The following is a 25,501-nucleotide window of genomic DNA, read 5'->3' on the forward strand; positions in this document are numbered from 1 at the left end:
TTTCGAGCCTGATAGAAATTTTCGAGGATGTGACTAAACACATTGATGAAGGAAGAGCAGTAGATGTGGTGTATATGGACTATACGTAACAAAGGGGACAGAGGCTTTGGACAGTTGCCAAATAATCCCTCCCTTTCGCAATGGGTGTGTAGTGCCGAGTAGTGTTATTCCTCTGTCATTGGCTTTCAATCTACTTTTAAGCTCAAGTGGTGTATCTCAGAAAGTTTGTTGGGACAAAGATAAAGTGTGTGATGCCTGCGATCTACTCTACCAACATGCGTTTGAAGTTTCCTATCCTGGCAATATTGCTGGAAATTGTGATCATTATTCTATATGCATTATTTGTTACATATGATAATGCAGCTGATTCTAGATTTCCTTCTAATAACACAGTCGCACTAGAGAAATTCCACAATCTATATCCAAGTGAGTATGTCTAAAGCGAACAGTAGTTATGCTTGTTCAGTTATTTATTGGCATGCAAAGCAATTATTAGCATTTTTCACTTTTTATTACATATTGTCTTTAAAACCTGATGAGACTGTATTCTTTTCTGCAGTGCATTTTTAAAAATAGCTTTCACACTTGTTATTATTTTTTCCCTTTTAAAATATAAAATTGCTTTAAAGGAATAAAGATCACTTTCTCTGCAGAAATACTTAGATCCAAAGTCACTTAATTAGATATTAAGTACTTAGCTCATCTGGATAAATTTAGTGACTTGTGTATTTCAAATGTTCACATTTACATTATATTTATTTATGGGGTAAACTTATGAAAAAGAATGGAAAGGAAGAATATCATGTATTAATGTTGAATTAAAAGTTCTACCTAGATATTCATCATATGGAAGTGTAAGGTTTTATATTACTGCTATTGTTTAATGCATTAGTTTACTTAGACTTCCTTACAATTGTGACTAAATTTAATGCTTAATTACTTGTAACTACATAAATTGATAGTTAGGTAATTATGTTTCACCCAAAAAACATAGTGTAGCTTCACATTGCAGAGAATCTGCCACAATAATCTGAATCCTAATTAAATTAATTTTTAAGTCATTTACAATTTGTCTTTATTTTAAGAATGACTGGACTTCAAGTTGGACATAAGTGTTAAAATTGCTATATGCCAAAACTTTAAAATTAAAATAGTGAATACTTAAAATAGTCAAATAGCTGTCAACATTTAAAGAGATAGGCACATTTGAAATGTTACTTCCCTTTTCCCGTTTGATGGTTTCTTCAAGTATTTCAACCATCTTCTAGTTTTATTGCCAAGTGTTCTGTTTCAGAATGCTAAACTCAGATATTTCCTCCAAGTAGTTGTTTCCATTCTAATTGAGCAGTTCCAGTTCCGTTCAACAAAGAGGGTTGATGCTGTTTGTAGAAACCATGGACAATTTATTCTGTTAAATTCAATGGAAGAAAAATTGAGTCTACAACAAACAAACAAGTGAAAAGTTAAAAATGATCCTGCTTTCACTTTACTTTTATGTGGAAAGTACCAAATATTGTGGAATGTGTTAGTGTCAATAAGACATTAACATTCTACAAAAACAAATAAACACTGAGAGTGAAGTAAAAATGATTTATCAATAGCATCTAAAACTTCCAAATTGACACTCAAATCCTCTCTGATTTTTGATAGATGCAGCTAAAGTTTGCAATAGATTTTTTATATAATACCTCTTGGTTCTGGAAGACTGTGCCAAAACATCAGATATCATTTGAATTAGTTCAATTGCATAGCATAATTCAAATTACTATAATGTATATATTATTTCATGCTTGTGGTGTGGAGCCCTGCTCTATTGTCTTTTTTTGTATCTTTAAGTGTTAAAGTTGAACAAAATAAGTGTTAGCACAATATATGTGCTATTTTCTTAGGCAGTGTAGTGAATATGCTTGGAGGTAATAGTAAAGCCCTGATGATCTGACATCCAATTACTCAGCAGTCCTGATCCAGCATGTTCATTAGTGTGGAATGCTAGCCAGGGTTGTGAAGTGCAAGCACAGGTCTAGAGTACAGCAGGATTAGGGTCATGCAGCCAGAGGCACGGTCCAGAGGTCTAGTATACATTCTGCCCTCTCCAAACCCACTGGATTCTCCGAAAATATTATAACGCTGCTATGTGAAACAAAGAGCAAACACGAGGAAATCTGCAAATGCTGGAAATTCAAACAACAACACACACAAAATGCTGGTAGAACACAGCAGGCTAGGCAGCATCTATAGAGAGAAGCGCTGACGATGTTTCGGGCCGAGACCCTTCGTCAGGACTAACTGAAAGGAAAGATAGTAAGAGATTTGAAAGTAGTGGGGGGAGGGGGAAATGTGAAATGATAGGAGAAGACCGGAGGGGGTGGGATGAAGCTAAGAGCTGGAAAGGTGATTGCGAAAGTGATACAGAGCTGGAGAAGGGAAAGGATCATGGGACGGGAGGCCTTAGGAGAAAGAAAGGAGGGGGGGAAGGAGCACCAGAGGGAGATGGAGAACAGGCAAACAACTAAATATGTCAGGGATGGGGTAACCAAACTTGTCTTTCAATGTTAATATTATCCAGCAGTCTGGGATATCTGCTAATCTGGCACTACCAGTGTCACAGTGGTGGATTCTCATCAAAGTATTTAGATTTTGTTTTCGCTACTCTATCATCTCTAGCCAGACATATTTTACATAGAATAATCATTCTAACAACTGGGAGTTAAGAGTTCAATAGCAAGTAGGCAGTTTCCTGCAGCTGAGTATGTACTGTACACTGAAATTTATGTACATAAAGCAATGGAAATCAGGGAAATTGTGCCCCCCCCCCACACACACACCTTATTCAATAATCCTTTGGATAATTAAGTAATAATAAACATGTGTTTCTTATTCAGGTTTCCAAGATGTGCACGTCATGATCTTTCTTGGAATTGGCTTTCTTATGACTTTTTTGAAGAGATATGGATTCAGCAGTGTGGGATTCAACCTGCTCATTGCTGCCTTTGGTCTTCAGTGGGGCACACTGATGCAAGGCTGGTTGCACAATGGACATCACGGAGAAATCAAGATCAACATTCTCAAGTGTGTTTACTCTCTATTCATTAGTTGCTAACTGAATGTTTGTAATAAAGTCTAAATATGTTTTGGCACTATCAGATTCTATCAGAGTACTACAAGAGCAATTGGACAGTGCCACCACATTGCATTGAATGCATTTAAATCAATGGATGAAATATCCTGATCATCTGGGCATCTACATATGAGAAATCAGTTCCGAAGACAGATCATAAAATCCCCCATATTATATCAGGTTTAATATCAGCAGAGTATGTCGTGAAAGTTGTTAACTTTATGACAGCAGTACAATGCAATACATGATAAATACAGAAAAAAACTGAACTACAGTTTTATATATAAAATAGTGATATTAAATAAGTAGTGCAAAAATAGAAATACACAGTCATGAGGTAGTGTTCATGGGTTCAATGTCCGTTTAGAAATCTGATGGCAGAGGGGTCAAAGCTGTTCCTGAATTACTGAGAGTGTGTCGTCAGGTTTCTGAATTTCCTTCTTGACGGTAACAATGAGAAGAGGGCATGTCCGGGTGGTGGAGGTCTTTCATGATGAACTCCACCTTCCTAAGGCACTGCTCCTTGAAGATGTCTTGGATACTATGAAGGCTAGTACCCATGATGGAGCTGACTAATTTTACAACTTTCTGCAACTTACTTCAATTTTGTGCAGTTGCCCTCCTCTCCATACCAGACAATGTTGCAGCCAGTTAGAGTGCTCTCCACAGTACATTTGTAGAAGCTTTCCAGTGTATTAGGTGATGAACCATATCTCCTCAAACTCCTAATGAAATATAGCCACTGCATCTAAATGTTGAGACCAGGATAGATCCTCATGAACTTGAAATTGCTGACTCTCTCCACCTCTGATCCCTCCATGAAGACTGGTTTGTATTCCCTCATCTTACCCTTCCTGAAGTTAACAATCAGCACTTTGGTCTTACTAACGTTACCATGACACGACTCAGCTAGCTGGTATATCTCACTCCTGTACGCCCTCTTGTCACCACCTGAGATTCTGCCAACATAGAAACATAGAAAATGGGTGCAGGAGTAGGCCATTTGGCCCTTCGAGCCTGCACCGCCATTCAGTACGATCATGGCTGATCATCCAATTCAGAACCCTGTACCTGCTTTCTCTCCATACCCCCTGATCCCTTTAGCCACAAAGGCCATATCTAACTTAAATATAGCCAATGAACTGGCCTCAAATGTTTCCTGTGGCAGAGAATTCCACAGATTCACCACTCTCTGTGTGAAGAAGTTTTTCCTCATCTCGGTCCTAAAAGGCTTCCCCTTTATCCTTAAACTGTGACCCTGCGTTCTGGACTTCTCGTTCCCAACATCGGAAACAATCTTCCTGCATCTAGCCTGTCCAATCTCTTTAGAATTTTATATGTTTCAATAAGATCCCCCCTCAATCTTCTAAATTTCAGTGAGTATAAGCCTAGTCGATCCAGTCTTTCTTCATATGAAAGTCCTGCCATCCCAGGAATCAATCTGGTGAACCGTCTCTGTACTCCCTCTATGGCAAGAATGTCTTTCCTCAAAAGATTAGGGGACCAAAACTGCACACAATATTCTAGGTGCAGTCTCACCAAGGCCTTGTACAACTGCAGTAGAACCTCCCTGCTCCTGTACTCAAATCCTTTTGCTATGAATGCCAACATACCATTTGCCTTTTTCACCGCCTGCTGTACCTGTGTGGTGAACTACATATACCTGTCTGGACACGCCCCCTGCTGACTGCTCCTGTGGCTCCTCCCACAGACCCCGGTATAAAGGCGATCAAGGCCTGAGCTCGGCCTCTCAGTCTCCAGGATGTAGTATGGTGGTCACTCACTGCTTGTTCCTTCTTCCAGTCAATAAAAGCCGATATCTCGCCTTTACGTCTCAGAGTGGGTTATTGATGGTGCATCAACCTGCATGCCCACCTTCAATGACTGGTGTACAATGACACCCAGGTCTCGTTGCATCTCCCCTTTTCCTAATTGGCTACCATTCAGATAATAATCTGTTTTCCTGTTCTTGCAACCAAAGTGGATAACCTCACATTTATCCACATTAAATTGCACCTGTAATGAATTTGCCCACTCACCTAACCTATCCAAGTCACCCTGCATACTCTTAGCAACCTGCTCACAGCTAACACCACCGCCCAGCTTCGTGTCATCTGCAAACTTGGAGATGCTGCATTTAATTCCCTCGTCTAAATCATTAATATATATTGTAAACAACTGGGGTCCCAGCACTGCGTCTTGCAGTACCCCACTAGTCACTGCCTGCCATTCTGAAAAGGTCCCGTTTACTCCCACTCTTTGCTTCCTGTCTGCCAACCAATTCTCTATCCACATCAATACCATGTACCCCCAATACAGTGTGCTTTAAATTTGCACACTAATCTCGTCTGTGGGACCTTGTCAAAAGCCTTTTGAAAATCTAAATATACAACATCCACTGGCTCTCCCCTATCCACTCTACTAGTTGCATCTTCAAAAAATTCTATAAGATTTGTCAGACATGATTTTCCTTTTACAAATCCATGCTGACTTTGGCTGATGATTTCACCTCTTTCCCAATGTGCTGTTATCACATCTTTGATAACCGACTCTAGCATTTTCCCCACCACCGATGTCAGACTAACCGGTCTATAATTCCCCAGTTTCTCTCTCCCTCCTTTTTTAAAAAGTGGGGTTACATTAGCCACCCTCCAATCCTCAGGAACTAATCCAGAATCTAAGGAGTTTTGAAAAATTATCGCTAATGCATCCACTATTTCTTGGGCTACTTCCTTAAGCACTCTGGGATGCAGACCATCTGGCCCTGGGGATTTATCTGCCTTTAATCCCTTCAATTTACCTAACACTATTTCCCTACTAACATGTATTTCCCTCAGTTCCTCCATCTCACTAGACTCTCAGTCCCTTACTATTTCTGGAAGATTATTTATGACCTCCTTAGTGATCTGCCATTTCTTTGTTCCCTATGATCAATTCACCTGTTTCTGACTGTAAAGGACCTACATTTGTCTTGACCAATCTTTTTCTTTTCACATATCTATCAAAGCTTTTACAGTCAGTTTTTATGTTCCCTGCCAGCTTTCTCTCATAATCTTTTTTCCCTTTCCTAATTAAGCCCTTTGTCCTCCTCTGCTGGTCTCTGAATTTCTCCCAGTCCTCAGGTGTGCCACTTTTTTTTGCTAATTTATATGATTCTTCTTTGGACTTGATATATTCCCTAATTTCCCTTGTCATCCATGGGTGCACTACCTTCCCTGGTTTATTCTTTTGCCAAACTGGGATGAACAATTGTTGTAGTTCATCCATGCGATCTTTAAATGCTTGCCATTGCATATCCACCGTCAACCCTTTAAGTATCATTTGCCAGTCTATCTTAGCTAATTCACGTCTCATACCTTCGAAGTTACCCTTCTTTAAGTTCAGAACCTTTGTTTCTGAATTAACTATGTCACTCTCCATCTTAATGAAGAATTCCACCATATTATGGTCACTCTTACCCAAGGGGCCTCGCACAACAAGATTGCTAACTAACCCTTCCTCATTGCTCAATACCCAATCTAGAATGGCCTGCTCTCTAGTTGGTTCCTCGACATGTTGGTTCAGAAAACCATCCTGCATACGTTCCAAGAAATCTTCTTCCTCAGCACCCTTAACAATTTGGTTCACCCAATCTATATGTAGATTGAAGTCACCCATTATAACTACTGTTCCTTTATTGCACACATTTCTAATTTCCTGTTTAATGCCACCCCCAACCTCACTACTACTGTTAGGTGGCCTGTACACAACTCCCACCAGCGTTTTCTGCTCCTTAGTGTTATGCAGCTATACCCATATCGATTCCACCCTCCAGGCTAATGTCCTTCCTTTCTATTGCGTTAATCTCCTCTCTAACCAGCAATGCTACCCCATCTCCTTTTCTTTCCTGTCTATCCCTCCTGAATATTGAATATCCCTGGATGTTGAGCTCCAATCCTTGGTCACCCTGGAGCCATGTCTCTGTGATCCCAACTATATCATATTCATTAATAACTATCTGCACATTCAATTCATCCACCTTGTTACGAATGCTCCTCACATTGACACACAAAGCCTTCAGGCTTGTTTTTACAACACGCTTAGCCCTTATACAATTATGTTGAAAAGTGGCTCTTTTTTCTTTTTGCCCTGGATTTGCCTGCCTGCCACTTTTACATTTCACCTTACTACTTTTTGCTTCTACCCTCATTTTACACCCCTCTGTCTCTCTGCACTTGTTCCCATCCCCCTGCCACATTAGTTTAAATCCTTCTGAACAGCAGTAGCAAACGCTCCCCCTAGGACATTGGTTCCAGTCCAGCCCAGGTGCAGAACGTCCTGTTTATACCGGTCCCACCTCCCCCAGAACTGGTTCCAATGCCTCAGAAATTTGAATCCCTCCCCCTTGCACCATTTTTCAAGCCACGTATTCATCTGAAATATCCTCCTATTTCTACTCTGACTAGCACGTGACACTGGTTGTAATCCAGAGACTATTACCTTTGTTGTTGTGTTGTGTTGGTTGTGTTGTCAGCAAATGTATAGATGGGGTAGATCTGCTGCATTGCGTATTGATTGGAGTTGAGTTGATTCTGGATATTTCCAGTGTTAGGAAGATTTAAGCAATACACACTACAAAAGTCCACATGGGTATATTGAAACCAACTCAACCGGTGTCCCAGAAAATATCAGGGCTGAATTTTGACTCTAGTGCAAACCATATGTAATCAATACCATGAACTATTTGTTAATGTTAACTCTGAACAACAGAACTTATAACGGACATTGTTCTTCAGTATAATCAATGCAGACTTCAGCACAGCAGTGGTCCTGATTTCACTTGGAGTAGTCTTGGGGAAGACAAGTCCAGTCCAGCTTCTGATCATGACTGTGTTGGAGATAACAATATTTGCTGCCAATGAGTACCTGGTTACTGGCATCTTGATGGTAAGTATGCATCAAGATTTGAAAAACAATGTAAACAATGCAACAGTGCAGAAAGTAATGTAGAGTGAAAGAAAGGAACATCAGATATATTGAGAGAATATGATCGAGTGATGTAGGTCTAGATTTAAGTTTGGATTCTGGAAAAAGGGAATGTTTCAGGAGATATATCTAGATCATTTTTAAGGTGAATGTACAAGTTGAGAAAGCTAAAAAGCACATGGGATCCTTGACTTTATGTTGGGGTAGAAATGCAAACACGTTCTGTATCATTGATCAAGCTATACAGTCTTGGCCGCTTTATTAGGTATAAGAGGTACCTAATAAAGTAGACACTGGGTGTAGAATTAATTGGATTGCTGAGCCACAGTGAATCAAATGGCTTTCTCCTGTGGTGTATCATTATCTGATTCTATGACAAATATTAATTAATGATACTTTACTATATTAGTAATTTGTGTGCAAATCAAATTCAAATATTCTGAAAAGCCCCTGATTGGATAGTAAAGGTCATTTGGAGATCTGTACATTTTAAGCCATCCAGATAAATATGCAGATATTATTTGGATCTTTCACAGGTCAAAGATGTTGGTGCGTCAATGACGATTCATGCATTTGGTGCATACTTTGGCCTGATGGTTTCTCGAGTTCTACACAGACCAGCTTTGCAAGAACCCCAAGATAAGGAAGGATCTGTATATCATTCAGATTTATTTGCAATGATGGGTACGTAAAAGTATATCAATCATGCCGGTGTAGAATGTAGATTATGGGTTTTGGAATGTTAAAGGTGCCTTAAAATGTATGATCTGCATTTTATATTGCTCAGTTTCCATGCAGATTTCGCAAAAATAATAAATTCTGAATTTCACTCAGTTTCTGTCCTTTGTGCCCAATATTTTACCCCATCCCAAATAACTACATGTATGTATATTGTCTTATTAATAAACACATTTGGTCAGTGGTGTAGTGGCATTCACACCAGACTTGGAGGACAGTGATCTTGGGTTCGAATCCAGCAGGCTCTTTGCACACTTTCCATCTGTACAGGGTTGAGCTTTGAATTAGAAACTCAGTCACAGAAAAAACAGACAACTGCTAAAGAAATGGCAAGGTTGCCACCCAATGCACCACAAGATGCTGAGAGGAACTCAACAACAATTAACATTCCTGACGAAGAGTCTTGGCCCGAAACGTCGACAGAGCTTCTCCCTATAGATGCTGCCTGGCCTGCTGTGTTCCACCAGCATTTTGTATGTGTTGTTGTTTGAATTTCCAGCAACTGCAGATTTCCTCATGTTTCAACAATAAACATGTTGTTATTAGTCAACAAAGCACTTCCAGTGTCTCCTTTTAAGTGTGATCCAGAAATCATGCTAGTTGCAAGCCTGGAGCTAACACGTTTGTATTGGATACCTGCCCCTGGTCTAACTTACACCAAAATACATCAACATGGTCATGCCAACATTTCCCACCAAGCTCGGGCCTGATAGGAGAGGGAAATTCTTCAGCCCAGGGCCAGGCATTTCTTACAAACCCATCTGTAGACATCTCAAAGCTGCTTTAAACCAGCAGCAACATCATTTACTATGTTGATGCATGCTGGGTAATTTGCAAGCTGTGCATATGCAAGCACAACAACCCCACTGAAATTAATTGTAAGAATCTCAAGGATTTTCAGTTTTAATTGCAGTCACAGCCTTGACAGCTAGTGAGACATGGACAGGACTTCCCAGAGAAGATTTGGAAACCAAGTCCCTACTGATCAATAATGTATTTAAGACCATAAGACATAGAAGTGGAAGTAGACCATTTGGCCCATCGAGTCTGCTCCAACATTCCATCATGGCTTACTTATTATCCTTGTAAATCCCATACTCCTGCCTTTTCCCTGTAACTTTTCACACCCTTAATAACCAAGAATCTATCAGCCTCCACTTTAAACCCAATGACGTAGTCTCCACAGTCATCTGTAGCAAAGAATTCCACAGATTCAGCACCCACTGGCAAAAGAAATCCCTCCCCATCTCTGTTCTAAAAGGGTGTCCTTCTATTCTGAGGCTGTGTCCTCTGGTCCAATTCCACTCAATCTAGGTCTGTTAATATTCAATGGGCTTCAATGAGGTCCCCACCCCTCCCCCTTATACAACATCAGCATACATTTTCATTCACAGTGCCAAGAGACGTTCATTATGTAATGCTGAGTATTAAATGTTCTTTTACCAGTGGTTTTACAGTATTTTGGCATAGCTTTAACAATATAACCTATCACTCTTCAGCATGTAAGTATAGACAGTAATTTTAAGATTTCTGTTTCCAATGCTAATTGCTCACTTTTGAAACTTCAACATAACTAGAATTGTTCTGCACATTTTTTTCAGGCACAGTCTTCTTATGGATGTTTTGGCCAAGCTTTAACTCTGCCATTGTAGAATCTCCGGATGGGCAGTACAGGGCTGTCATCAACACCTACTACTCTCTGGCTGCCTGTGTGCTCACAGTCTATGCTCTCTCTGTTTTGGTTGATAGGAATGGAAAATTGAACATGGTAAGATTTAATACCTTTGTTTTTATTCACTTTATTGTTTTTATGGCCTCCAACTGTTGGGCATCACATTCTTCAATCAGGATGTCTTGTATTGTAGGCTCCCTTCCTTAATTAATTTATTGACCTTACACATCTGAAGGTTGTTGGAGGTTGAGGTTGTAGTGGGGATAAGCTCCCATTACCTATTAAATGCTCACAATGATGAGCTACTCAAATAGCATCAGTGCTCCTTCTTCTAATTTATGGAGTAAATCCATGTAAGAATAAAGATTACCACTGATAATGAATATTTAATAAACTCATTCAACACTTGTAGTTTGAATGTGTTTATAAAGCTTTATTAAAGTATGGAAGGTGAGAGCCTTCAATTAGTTTTATATTTTGTGGATAGATGTTAGCTGACCTGTCAGTGAGCTTTATTAAGAGATCAGAGTGGGGTAATCAGTAGAGTGTTGGTCCAAGGATAAGTGCTCTTGCAGTAAATGGATTAATTGTGTAGTGGTAAGGCTGATATGGGGTTCATGTCGTCAGGGTGCATTGTGGGTGGGGGGGGGGTCATAAGGGCATAAAAGGACTTGGGAAGCTGGACTTTGGCAAAGATGAGTACAGATAAGTACTTACCTAAAATAAGGTTTCAGAGAGGTGGGCATAACTTCAAAACAGCTTGAGGTGAAGATGATGAGGCAGGAGAGAGTGAGAGTGACCAGGATGGGTAGGAAAGTTTATGTGTGTGATTCTGATCGGTGGGGGCTGGTGAGTGAATCAGGCAGGTATGTGGAAGGAAACAAATCCTGAATCATTCTGTCGTGACTTCAATTAGAATGTGACTTTTACAGTGTTATTTTTCTAATGAGTCTTTGCATTTGCATCCTCTTGTGCAGGTTCATATACAGAATGCTACCCTGGCAGGAGGTGTAGCGGCTGGAACATCTGCTGACATGATGATCTCTCCTGCTGGAGGTTTGCTGATTGGATTTATTGCTGGAATAGTCTCGACTGCTGGAATTAAATTTCTAACGGTGGGTTTTGTGTCTTGTATTATTGAACTTCTATGTTTGGAAAAATGTTTGTTACCAGTTGTTCAAGTGGGAGATTTCTCCTTGTATAAATTTGAGGCAGTAAAAGAGTGAAACCTCATTGATTTACCATCCTGTGGTGAAAGAAATTCCTCCTCATCTCTGCCTTGAAGGTATATCCTTCTATTCTCAGGCTATGTCCTCTGGTCCACGATTCCTCTACTTTAGGGAAGATCCTTTTCAAGTCCACTTTATTTAGTCATTTCGATATTCAATAGATTTCAATGAGATCCCCCCTTATTCCTCTAAACTGCAGTGAGTTCAGTCCCACATCCATTAACGTTCCTCATACATTAACCCTTTGATTCCTGGGGTCATTCTCGTGGGCCACCTTTGGACCCTCTCCAATGCCAGCACACCTTTTCTTACATAAGGGGCACAAAACTGCTCACAATACTCAAGTGTGGTTTGACCGTCGCCTTATGAAGCCTCAGCATTTTATCCTTGCTTTTGTATTCTAGTCTTCCTAAAATCAATGTTAACACTGCAGTTGCCTTCCTCACCACCTACTTAACCTGCAAATTAACCTTTACGGAATCAGGCACAAGGATTCTCAAGTCCCTTTGTACCTCTGATTTCGGAATATGCTCCCCATTTAGAAAGTAGTCTACACCTTTAATTGCTTCTACCCAAGTGCATGACCATACATTTCCCTACACTGTATTGTATCTGCCAATTCTTTGCCCACTTGCCTAATTCTCATTCCTCTGTGTGGAATAAGTTACCCCTAAAGGTTTTTCAAATCAAAATATTTTTCTGATTCTAATCTTTACCATGAATATCTTTTCAGCCTTTCCTCTTTTATCTCATGTCCTTTGCCCCGCTTCAGTTCTTTTTCCTTATCAAAGCATATGGGATGAAAGCGGGGGAGTGGGGATGACTGGAAGAATTGGATCAGCCCTTGATTGAATGGCAGAGTAGACTCGATGGGCTGAATGGCCTACTTCTGCTCCTGTATCTTAGGGTGTTATCTGATTTTATTCTTACTCATTGTAATTGTTTTCCTGTAATTTATTCTTTCTTTCTTGACTGCTAAGGTTTACTGATCCAGGACACCTTATCATATGTGAGGCTGAGTTGTCCTTTTACAGTTATTGTGGCATTCTTAGATTGCATTTTGTGACTTTAAAAAGCAATTATACATTACTTGAAAGTTGAAGATTACAAATCACTCACTATAAATTGACCTAACCAGGTAGTTTCTGTCTTATTGCCTAATTATTAAATTATTTTGGACATTTAGAGATCTCAGTCGATTTGGGATATATTCGCTAATATATGTCATGATTCTGAATAGACTGACTATAGGTTTATTGGATCGGATCTATACTTGCCTGATTTTGCTTTACACTGACTTCCAAAACTCTTTAAAATACAACATTCTTCTGCCATAAGGACTTGTGATGGAAACATTATTTATTATCTGTACATTTGTATTTCTTTACATGTCTGGCAAACCAATAATAAGAGAAATTGAATAACTGAAGAAATACTTAATATTATCTCTCATTTATAGCAGATAGATAGTTAGATAGTTAGTTAGATAGATAGATAGTGTATTGATCCCAAAGGAAGGTACAGTGTCACCGTAGCATTACAAGTGCGCAGTTATACAAATTTACAAATATTAGAAGTAAGAAAGGTTAGAACATAAGTTACCTCAAACAGTCTATCAGGAGGGGGTCATCACTTCACCAGCTATTTATTGATTCATTATAGAGCCTAATGGCTGAGGGTAAGAAATGACCTCATATAGCGCCTTTGGAGCAGTGCTGCTGTCTTAGTCTATTACTAAAAGTGTTCCTCTGTTCAACCAAGGTGGTTTGCAGAGAATAAGAAACATTTTCCATAAATGCCAGGATTTTCCGTAGCGTCCTTTGTTCTACAACAGCCTGCAGTGTGTCCAGGTTGATTCCTATATAATTATATTAAAGCTTCTGATATAGTAAGCCTATTAAGCCAGCCTTTCTAATCCCGTGCTTTCTTCTGAAAATGTAATTCTGTTCAGTAAAAGGGGGAGAGTTCAATGGTTTGGATAGGATTTCTCGTTATGAGAGCAGGAACAGAGGCCCTTAATAACAGATTATGAAATACCGATAACGGATATAAATAATCGGACAGATTGTACACATCTGGCTTGCATCCCATTATCACTCCTGTTTGGAGACATTCATAAAGAGTTGTAAAAATGGAAATCAGCAAAAATTTTGAATTTATTTATAAATATACTAAACTGCAGCATTAATTCATTAAAACATAAATATTCATTGAAATGCATAAAAATTAACCTGTAACTTGTCTTTAAATTAAGTTCAATGTCTCAAGTGAACGGGGCTGCTCTAGATACCCTAGTTATACCTGGCTTAAACCTGGTGAGGCAGATACAACTTGTATTCAGCTCTTTCAGAGCAATCTGAACTCAGTGGTGAATACAAGAGCGAGAGGTCTGTACTTCCACTCACGGTGCAGAGAATCCAGAATACAGAATATGTTTACGATGGTCAGCAGTTCTCCAAGGACCCATTTGGTGACATCCAGCATGTCCCAGACAAATTTCTCTGTTAATTCATACCTGCGATCTGGGCATTACTGGCAAAGACAGCATTTATTGCTCATGAGAATATAGTGGTGAGCTGCATTCTTGAATGACCACTGGCCCCCTGGTGAAAGTACTCACACTGCACTGGAAGGTGAAGCTGGCATATTACAGATGATGTGCAACTTTAAGGTGGACATAGAGGTTGTTATTCCTGTGCACCAGTTGCCCTTGCCCTTCTTGGTAATAAAGGTTTACAGTTTGGGAGATACTGTTGGAGGTGCCTGGTTGAGAAACTGCAGTACATTTTACTGCTGGCATAAACTACAGCCACTGTGAACTATCTTCAGCCACAGCTAACAGGATCCAAGATGGGATCTCAAAATACAAGACAGGTTTAAGAGAATAAGAAATATTACCAATCTGGGGAAAAAGTCAAAACATTCATTAAGACTTTATAAAAAACTAAAGACAATCAATAGATTGTGGTGGGTAAAATATGTTGGAAAATGAAGGAAGTGAACATCTGAAATGCAGATACTGTAAATGAAAAATAAAAACAGAAAAATGCTGGAGCACTCAAAAAACCAGGCAATATCAATAGTGAGAGGAAAAGAGTGCATGCTTCAGTATGATGACCCACCTTCAGAACTTTGAAACTATTGAATATTTTCCATATTTTCTGGTTACATTCATACTAAAAAGATGAAATAAGGGAAAGGGAGATAATAGTAATCTTTGCTTCCTGAGAGGTAATATTCCTAATAGACACACGACCATCATAGAATTCTTCCTATTTTGAACATATTGTTTTACGTTTTCAGTTAATAATCAAGCATTCAGCAGAATTATTACCACGTAGCCTGCCAAAGCCTACCAACATTTTAAATCTCTTTATAAGTCTTCATTTGATCATGATTTTTCCAATTTGCAATTAGATATTTTTATATAAATGTGGATGTTTTGTTTTAAGTCATGAAGTCATCAAATCTTGCAGCCATTTAGATCTACTCTCCATTGCCTATTTAAGTGGAATCAAGACCAGGATCTTTGCATATGCATCATCCCTCACTTACTGAGAGAACAAAAATACAAACTCTTCCAGTTTGGTCTGTTACTGAATCTTGGTACAGACCCTAGAAGCCCATTTTTCAGTGACTAATGTTAGTTTGGAAATATAAAGCAAGAAGAAAGATAAATTCTGTTTTTTAATTATTTCAGTTGTTTAATTTATTTTATTGTTAATGTACTTTAATTACTTTTAGTTAAAAGATACTTAATAATTTAAAAATTATTAAATTATTAACTTCATTTTGATTGCCTTTGAATGTTAGACAGATCTATTAAGAGATGCTCAAAGCTTTACAATTGGCACAGTAAGAGGCATGGCCCTGCTGAATATCAAAACGTTCAGGAACACTTTAGAGCAATGGTTCCTCAGTGTCCCATTTAAAATTTTTTGTGGAGACCACAAAACTGCAATAAAATTAAACCCAATATGTTAATAGATTCTCAAATGAAACACATAAGAAAATAAAATTGCTGATTGCAATAATTGCTTTCTTTCTTATTCTAGCCGATTTTAGCATCTAAATTAAAAATACACGATACCTGTGGTGTACATAATCTTCATGGATTACCCGGAATAATTGGAGGCTTGGCTGGTGTCGTCGGAGCAGCAATGGCCAATGAAGAGTTATATGGGATTGGGTGAGTTTTGCCAAAGAAAGCAAACTCTTCTGTATTATTTGCATTAACTCTAGAAATGGAACTGGAATTGATTTATTATTGTTACATGCATCGAGGTGCATTAAAATGCTTATTGAGCATACTGGTCATAGAGATCAAAGGATTATCAGGAAAGTACAAAGTAAAACAGTAACAGAATGCAGAATGAAGTGCAACTGTTACAAGAAAGTGCTGTGCAGGTAGACAATAAGGTGCAAGATCATAATGAGGTAGATAGTGAGGCCAAGTGATCATTCTAATGTATCAGTGAGTGATTCAATAGTCTATAACAGTGGGATAATAGCTGTTATTGATCTGCCGGTACTTAGTTTCAGGCTTGTGTATCCTCTGCACGATGAAAGAGAGAAGAGAGTATCCACTGTGGGTGGAGTCTTTGATTATGCTGGCTGCTTTACTGATACAGCGAAAAGGACAGGCAGAGTACGTGGAGAGAAGACTGGTCTCCATGAATTGCCGAGCTGAGTCCACAACTCCACAGTTTCTTGTGGTCACAGGCAAAGCGGTTACCATACTAAGCCGCGATGCATCATATGCTGGATACAATGCTTTCTATAGTGCACCAGGCAACAGGGACTCGCCAAATTTCTTTACTCTCTTGAAAAAGAAGAGCTTTCTTGTTCATGAGATCTCCAGACCGTTGGTGATGATGTAAACTCCCAGGAATTGGAAGCTCACAAGCCTTTCAACCTCAGTACTGATAATATTGACAGGAGCATGTGTCCACACCCACCCCACCTCCGGCTACTTTCCTCAAGTCAATGATCAGCTCTTTTGTTTTGCTTGTCCGAAAGCAGCAGTCTGTCGGGGCCAACCAATGGTGCACTTTCCTTATTAAAATGTGTCTTTTATGATCATAAAACTACACAGGACTCCAAGAACAATGGGTACTGCAGGTCTACTGCATCAGTGATCTGTTTGTCGTTTGAAGCAGCCGGCCAGTGTGTCGAAGGAGCCAACGGACGAGCCAGAGAAGGAGAAGCCGGCGATCGGGTTAGAGACGGAGGGGCCAGAGAAGGAGAAACCAGCAGTCGGGCCAGAGAAGCCGGCAGTTGGGTCAGAGAAGGAGAAGTTGGTGCTTGGGTCAGAGAAGGAGAAGCGGCAGATGGGCGAGATAGGGCTCAGAGGAGCTGACCTGGGTGCAGTCCGTGTTGGTGCGCAAAAGCAGAGGGCACTGCATCCATGAGTGTCTGTCTTGGTTGGTTCTCTTGTGATCACAAGACCCTGCTGGACATTAATAATGTAAGATGCTGCATGCCAGTTTCCCTTCTTTGGTGGTGAGACGGGCAACAAGGCAACAGCGTGGCCTTGGTTGTAGCGAGGACTAGCCCTCAAGCCGCGGGCTTGCCTACTGCTGCAGTGCAGGTGAGAAAGTGCTGGAGGAGGTGTAGCGTGGAGTCCGTGCTCGGTTGGGAACTCGCCTCTCCCATCAGTGCTGCCCTTCAGTGTTTGATTGGTGGAATGACAGGCTGGATAGCTGGGATATCTACCATCAACTTACATGTTGCTCAGGGACTCGGACTATACATGTGTTTTCCTGCATAACCATGAGCATATATTTTTCTCTCTCACTATTTTGAATGTATGCTGTGCACCTTGGCCCCCAGGGGAATGCTGTCTCATGTGACTGTATGGCTTGAATGATAATTAAACTTGATTTGATTTTGATTTGCTGACAAGAAGGAAAAGGTTGTTGCAGTGACGCAATGTTGCTAAGCTCTTTATCTCTTTCCTGTGCTCTAGCTCATTATTATTTGAAATACGGCCCACTACGGTGGCAGCATCTGCAAATTTGCAGATGGAGTTAGCGCAGAATCTGGCCCCACAGTCGTGAGTGTACAACTGAGGATGCAGAGCAGGGGAAACAGCAAACAACTTACCAGTAAAATATTGAAAATGAGATCTTTAAACTATAAGAAGGGGTAAATGAAATACATTGTTGCTTGGATACAGAAACTGAATAATAGGTAATATGTAGTGCTAATGGATAAGGTTCTCCAGCATGAGCTTAAAGTTAGCAAGTAAACTCTACAATATAGATCATTGCAATGCAATAAAACTAGAAAAGGAAACCGTATAATAAAACAAACAAAATCTTTTTCACTTACTCAGCACAAGAAAACTATCAACTAAACACTGAAACTGGTCACTGTAACCTTTTAATAATGTAATAATAATAATATTATAAGAATTCTAACATTTAACATTATCTTTTTAAGACTTAAGGCAACCTTCCCTGAATTTGGAAAAAGAACCGCCATGCAACAGGCTGGATACCAAGCTGCTGGGCTGGGCATATCTCTTGCTGTGGCCCTCTTTGGAGGACTAATTACAGGTCAGAAAACAAAACGCAGCCAATATTATTTTGGGAAGCCGTAAAAACGAATCTCAGTACCGGAAGCTCATAAGAGTCAGTCTATCAATCTTATTATTTGAATTAGTCATAACTGGAACTTGATTGTGATATCAGCCTGATACTCATTTGATATGCATTCCATAATATTCACATAATATTTAAAACTGGGTTTCCTACTTAAAGTTGAACAAATTATTGAAACTACCATTAAAGACCAAAAAAAAATCTGCTGATTAAATGGCCAGCTTACAAGTTCATAAACAATGTTGAACATCAATTTGTGACTGAATTGATTACATACTGTGGTAATACAATGCAAACATCATGTGATTTAAAGGTAAATTGATTAAATGTGGGCCACACTTTACCTGTAAACTCCAAAGCTTCATCTGTAATATATTTCGTTTGAAAGATTTTTTTCCTGCTTTTGATTATCATGTAAATTTAAAAGTGTTCTAAGTGCTTATCTGTTTCAAAAGACAGCAATTCTGGGGGTATGGATTTCCTGCCATCGGCTGCTTAATGACCAGAGCATGTGATACAAATTCATCATGCTGGAGAAGAATAAATTATGATTAATTTCATTGCTCCTTTTTACCAGAATATATAGAGTGGTCTGGATTTGATTGACAGGCGTACCTCACCTGTACCTGTTCTTGCTCATATCCCCGATTTCCCAGGCTTATCTGTTTGGTTCAGGCCACTCTTGTCCTTAGAGTTCCAAACCAGATGAGTGGGAATCATCTGTGGCAGGCATCATGCTCTAATCATTAGAATCCAGTCCACTGTGAATAATGTGGTAAATTGGAACAATTAACATAATGCTAACTTCAGGTTGCAAGAGTAACATCTGTTAGTTTAGATTTCTCCTCAGTTTTCAACCTTGTGAATTAATCTGTGCTCTTGAAACAGCTTCAATTTAACAGAGAGATTGATAATCAGTCACCACAGTTATTATTGGAGTCGATAAGAGCTTGTTTCCATTTAAGTAGCAGCTATCCACAATGAAAATATTCTTGCAGATTTTCTAAAAGAACATAGATGAATTTAAAAACTTTTATTTCTTTTGTACTATTCACTTAAAATTCAAAAAATCATGATGACAGAAAGCCAGTATACAACTGTCAAAATATAACTGTCCAGAGCAATTTGGATGGCCATATAAAAGGGTAAGAATGAGATGATTTTATAACAGGATTTTCCCCTCACTGCATAACAAGTAAATATTCTGGTGACAAAGCTAACCATTATTTAAAGATTGATGGACCCTAAATGAACCGATGTACCCTCTTTTCACAGGTTTCATTCTTCGCAATCCAATTTGGGGACAGCCACCAGATGAAGATTGTTTTGAGGATCAAATCTATTGGGAGGTATGAACATAATATTTTGCTGTAAATTTTAAAATAGTGGAATATTCTTTTTCATTACAGCTTCAAATTTTTCAACAACTAATACCACGTGTATAGAAAATTCCAAAGATTTATAACTGATGAATAAAAACATTTTCTCATCACAATGGAGGCTCACCATGATTCTATGACCTCTGGTGACTCACTAACCAGTGGAAACAGCCTCGCATTGTCTATCCTCCCAAGCCTCTCTGAATCTTGTTTGTTTCAATGAGGTCATATCACAAGCAAATGTCTCCTGTATAATCCCTCCTGAGAGGACAAGCTGGTCAGCACAAGAATAAATCAAGTAAATTTGCTTTACATTGCCAAAGCAAATAAACTCTTACCTTGTTTCAAAGATCAAAGCTATACGGCTTTTCCAAAGCTCAATACAATCGCAATAAGTCTCTTGCAACACAAGGCCAGCAGATCACTTGTTTTCTTATATGTTTGTTTGTGTGGTAATATTTTGTGTCTGAGGTATAATAACAATTAGATTCCACTGAGAATAATTACATACTAATTTTCCACCATTTAGAAAATATTCTATTTTGTATTCTTCCCATCAAACTGAACTAATTCACATTTTCCATATTACTCTGCATCTGGCATCATTAGTCCGTCCTTCTGCAAGTTCTTTACATCCAGCACATAGCTCGCTCTCCAGCTAGATTTGAATCATTTGTACCTGGACATATGACACTTTATTGAATTTTTTGAAGAGGTTACTAGGAAAGTTGACGAGGGTAAAGCAGTGGATGTTGTTTAGATGGACTTCAGTAAGGCCTTTGACAAGGTTCCACACGGAAGGTTAGTTAGGAATGTTCAATCATTAGGTATTAATATTGAAGTAGTAAAATGGATTCAACAGTGGCTGAATGGGAGATGCCAGAGAGTAGTGGTGGATAACTGTTTGTCAGGTTGGAGGCCAGTGACTAGTGGTGTGCCTCAGGGATCTGTACTGGGTCCAAAGTTATTTGTCATATACATTAATGATCTGGATGATGGGGTGGTAAATTGGATTAGTAAGTATACAGATGATACTAAGATAGGTGACGTTGTGGATAATGAAGTAGGTTTTCAAAGCTTACAGAGAGATTTAGGCTAGTTAGAAGAGTGGGCTGAAAGATGGCAGATAGAGTTTAATGCTGATAAGTGTGAGGTGCTACATTTTGGTAGACTGGTACATTTTGGTACATGGTAAATGGTAGGGCATTGAGGAATGTAGTAGAACAGAGTGATCTAGGAATAATGGTGCAATCTCACCCTGAAGGTGGAATCTCATGTGGATAGGGTGGTGAAGAAAGCTTTTGGTATGCTGGCCTTTATAAATCAGAGCATTGAGTATAGGAGTTGGGATGTAATGTTAAAATTTTACAAGGCATTGGTGAGGCTGAATTTAGAGTATTGTGTACAGTTCTGGTCACTGAACTATAGGAAAGATATCAACAAAATAGAGAGAGTACAGAGAAGATTTACGAGAATGTTATCTGGTTTTCAGCACCTAAGATACAGAGAAAGGTTGAACAAGTTAGGTCTTTATTCTTTGGAGCATAGAAGACTTGATAGAGGTGTTTAAATTATGAGGGGGATAGATAGAGTTGATGTGGATAGGCTTTTTCCATTGAGTGTAAGGGAGATTCAAACAAGAGGAGATGAGTTGAGAGTTAGGGTGCAAAAGTTTAGGGGTAACACAAGGGGAAACTTCTTTACTCACAGTGGTAGCTGTGTGGAACGAGCTTCCAGTAGAAGTGGTAGAGGCAGGTTTGATATTGTCGTTTAAAAAAAAAATTGGATAGGTATATGGACAGGAAAGGAATGGAGGGTTATGGGCTGAGTGCAGATCAATGGGAATAGATGAGAGTAATGTTCGGCATGGACTAGAAGGGCTGAGATGGCCTGTTTCTGTGCTGTAATTGTTATATGGTTGTTATATGGTTATATCATTTCATTTCAGTTGTTAATAGAAATAAATAGCTGAAGCCTCTATTCATCTGCAAAGCTCTCTGTCCATGAATCTGAAAATGACATATAGGTGCCCCCCCCACTTTACGCCACTTTGCTTTTACAAAAGACCTACATTAGTAACCTGTTTTTGCATTACAAAGAGGATTTTCGCTTTTACAAAAAATTTGCCCATATAAATTAATGGTTCTTCACGTTACACCATTTCGGATAAAGAATGGTTTCATATTAACACTTTAACTTTGTAAAGAGGGGGACACCTGTATTTGTTATTCCTTCTCTGATTCTTGTCCTTTCATTAATTCTCTGTCCACGCTGATGTAATTCATCATCCCTTATTTTGTGCTATAACCTCTAGAGTGCGGCTGCATCTAAGGAGAGATTATAATGTATCCAACGATTTTCTATCATCTGCTCTGCATGTTGACTCCACCAAATCATATTAACAGTTCCAATGTGCTCTGCTACTTTAAACTTTGTACTCCCACTTCATATTACCTCCCCAATAACTAATCATAGGTTAACTGGAACGTTGTGCCCTGATTTCTTGGGGCTTCAACTAGCAGCACAGACGCTTCAAAGGACAAACGTGATTCAACTTTCTTATTTTTTCCTTCTGTTTATTCTTAGGTGCCAGAAGGTGAAAATGACTACGATGAACTGCTTTCATCAGAACGTGGAAAACATAAAACTAATGCAGAAGCATGATCAAACATGAATTTGCAGGAACATTGTGAGCAATGCTCAATATTGAAATCAACATATCTAATCTGAATTTGTAGATGAATAGCTCAAAACACAAATAGCTTCAAACTTTTAAATTACAACGTTTTCTGCATTTCAAAAGAGTTTTTATTATTTTTATTCATCAGTTGGCAGCCTTTTATAACTTTCTTTGGCCTCATCTTTCTTAAACTGCTAGGGGATCATTTGTTTTGCTTATACATTCAGAATTCTCCTTGCTGGGTTGGAGTTGCAATGATACAAGTCTGTAATGATTGCGGCTTCAAGCACCACTACGTCTTAAGAATATAATCGTGGACAAGAGTCAAATACTAAGGGGGTATTGAGTTGTTGTAGGCATTGTCCAACTGTCAGGAGGAAATAAAAATCTCTAAGTTACATTGTAAGGGAATACTCTTAGTTTTGAGACCAAATTTATATTGCAATTGATACCATTAACATAGAGCCAATGGTTACTCACCTCATGAATATTTGAGAAACTAGCTTAACATAAATTGACAGCCTTACACAATAAATAGTGAGCACAAAATATCAATTGTATCTCAAATATTTGAGATGTTTGAGCATATGAAAGGCAGCATATGAATTCCAAATGTTCTCATATTACATATTTCACATTAGAAATACCAAAATTAATTAGTGAGAAGAACAGAAATCTCATGGGTTCTGATTCCTGATCAGTGTTCAAAGATCATTCTGTTAAGATAGAAATGGATGTGCTTATATTTCCTTCACAGTAAAACTATTTGCCTAAACTTTCTCACTAGATTCTCATATAAAGAATGATCTCTTTAACATGTTTTTGAAGCCCTGATGGTATCTAAAAGCTTCCCTTCATGAATCAGTAATTTCAAAATAAAGCTATATATTAACAATGTATGTGCAAGGCAGGGAATCTAAAATATCTATTTGGTGAGAAAAGTCAAATCAAACATTTTCCCCATGAGGATTAAGATTCAAGCATGCATGTTGCAAGAAAATTGTTCCTCTTGTGTTAAATTCTTATCTTCCAATTTTCTTTACTTAGTAGTCAGCTGCCGGTTTTCTTTTGCTTGTGCTTTTCATGTCTTTAGTGCATTTGTAATTCTCGCTATTAGAGTGTTGAAGGCAAATGTGCAGTTTCCTCAAGAGTGGTAATAGCTGAAAGAGCAGGGATGCATAGGATCATCAAGAGGACAAGGATTTTTAAGGTGGTGTAGACAGACAGACAGACATACTTTATTGATCCCGAGGGAAATTGGGTTTCGTTACAGTCGCACCAATGGCTGAGTGGCGGTAAGTGCTAAAGTGTGAAATTGTTAGGTAGTCATGGGATTGTCCAGGTCATAGTTGGGTATATTCTGGGGTTGAAAGTAAGTGTGTGTGTGTGTGTGTGTGTGTGTGTGTGTGTGTGTGTGTGTGTGTGTGTGTGTGTGTGTGTGTGTGTGTGTGTGTGTGTGTGTTTGTGTGTGTGTGTGTGTGTGTGTGTGTGTGTGTGTGTGTGTGTGTGTGGTGTGTGTGTGGTGTGTGTGTGTGTGGTGTGTTGTGTGTTGGCAAAATGGAAAAGGGGAGGCATTGCTAAATTTTAAATGCGTGGTGTAGCAAATTGTAGTAATCATTGTAGTTAACAGAAACATTAGTAGTAATCATTAGTTAACAGAAATCAATAGTAGTAATTATTGTGTTAACAGAAATGTCTTTTTTAGAAAAGTAAACTTACAAGAGTAAGATAGGTTTATAGCATATTCAACATAGTAAATTTTCCCTTGATAGTTCAAAAGTGTGTAAGTACCAAAAATTGAAACCAAGACTGAAGGAAATACCAGATGGTTAGAGGTAGACCTTTGTGAAAAAGCTAGAGGAAGTAGTCTTTAAGGACTATCTTCAAAAGGAGAATAAATGTAAGGAGAGAGTAGCTTGGGGAAGGCATTCCAGAATTTAATACCTGGGTGTTCTTTAAACTATCCATCAATAGGAATGTGTTCTCTGAGGATTTAAAGCCAGAAATTTACAGAGAAAGGTTTGGGGTAAGATTATGAAGGGACATGAATGGATGTATGATAATTGTACATTACAAGACTATCACTAGACATAATCTTTTACTTTTGCTAAAAAAAATCTTTCTATTGAAACTGTATTTTGCACATTATGCAGCCTCCTTTCTTTCATGTAATACAAAACATTGCAAATCAACTTTTCTGTTAATGTTCAGAGATGAAGACTTAGAGCGTACAAAATATTATTCTTGACAGTGCAACATATTGTATGATATTATCTTCATGATTAATAACTAAAATTCAGATATTAATGCTACAAAAGGAGATTTAAATATAGAAAATGTGTAAAGTTTTGTAAGACTTTTACACTATGAAATCTGTATTTAATATTCTTTCCTATTATAAATACAGATTTTAACTGATGCACAAATTGAAAAAGATTCTCTCATCAAATTGTTATATAAACATAAATGTTTAACATTGAGCCATTTATTTTTTTAAGAAGATGTACATTATAACCATATAACCATATACCAATCACAGCACGGAAACAGGCCATCTTGGCCCTCCTAGTCCGTGCCGAACTCTTAATCTCACCTAGTCCCACCTACCCGCACTCAGCCCATAACCCTCCACTCCTTTCCTGTCCATATACCTATCCAATTTTACCTTAAATTACACAACTGAACTGGCTTCTACTACTTCTACAGGAAGCTCATTCCACACATTGAGTGTATTCCATAACTGGAGAAAATACTTTAATGTAATCTGTACTTCACTGTGTGTTTAATAAAAATTTGCAAAAGAACTAATAATCGTAATAGTAACAATATGAGTTATTGTTATGTATTGTCTGTTTCTAGATGAGGTTCTACTTATTCAAAGTTTGAAGTAAATATATTATGATTGTGTGTGTGTGTGTGTGTGTGTGTGTGTGTGTGTGTGTGTGTGTGTGTGTGTGTGTGTGTGTGTTAGTTAAAAAAACGGGTTGGCGTGTGGCCAAGTAGTTAATGCGTTTGTCTAATGATCTGAAGGTTATAATAATGTTAGATTATTAGTTTTTGATTTATAAGCAAGATTTTATTTTAATGGTATATTAGGCTAGTAAACAAAATTTTG

The 25,501-nt window shown here is 38.5% G+C and overlaps 1 protein-coding gene across 1 annotated transcript; it reads left to right on the forward strand.

The window, feature by feature from the left end:
* On the forward strand, positions 1–25,501 carry LOC132400559 (ammonium transporter Rh type A-like). The gene is made up of 10 exons (XM_059981636.1): positions 1–426; positions 2,883–3,069; positions 7,894–8,044; positions 8,620–8,767; positions 10,423–10,589; positions 11,471–11,608; positions 15,778–15,911; positions 18,167–18,282; positions 19,603–19,676; positions 22,293–25,501. Exons 1-10 carry the CDS (start codon positions 252–254, stop codon positions 22,368–22,370), a joined length of 1,368 nt encoding a protein of 455 aa, XP_059837619.1. The 5' UTR covers positions 1–251; the 3' UTR covers positions 22,371–25,501.

The sequence above is a fragment of the Hypanus sabinus genome, chromosome 10, assembly GCF_030144855.1.
Source record: "Hypanus sabinus isolate sHypSab1 chromosome 10, sHypSab1.hap1, whole genome shotgun sequence".
NCBI lineage: Eukaryota > Metazoa > Chordata > Chondrichthyes > Myliobatiformes > Dasyatidae > Hypanus > Hypanus sabinus.

Coding starts and splice junctions, on each gene's coding strand:
- LOC132400559 (XM_059981636.1), top strand. CDS start 252: ATGCCTGCGATCTACTCTACCAACATGCGTTTGAAGTTTCCTATCCTG. Junction 3,070..7,893: donor ATCAAGATCAACATTCTCAA/GTGTGTTTACTC, acceptor ATTGTTCTTCAG/TATAATCAATGCAGACTTCA. Junction 18,283..19,602: donor CTTTGGAGGACTAATTACAG/GTCAGAAAACAA, acceptor CTCTTTTCACAG/GTTTCATTCTTCGCAATCCA.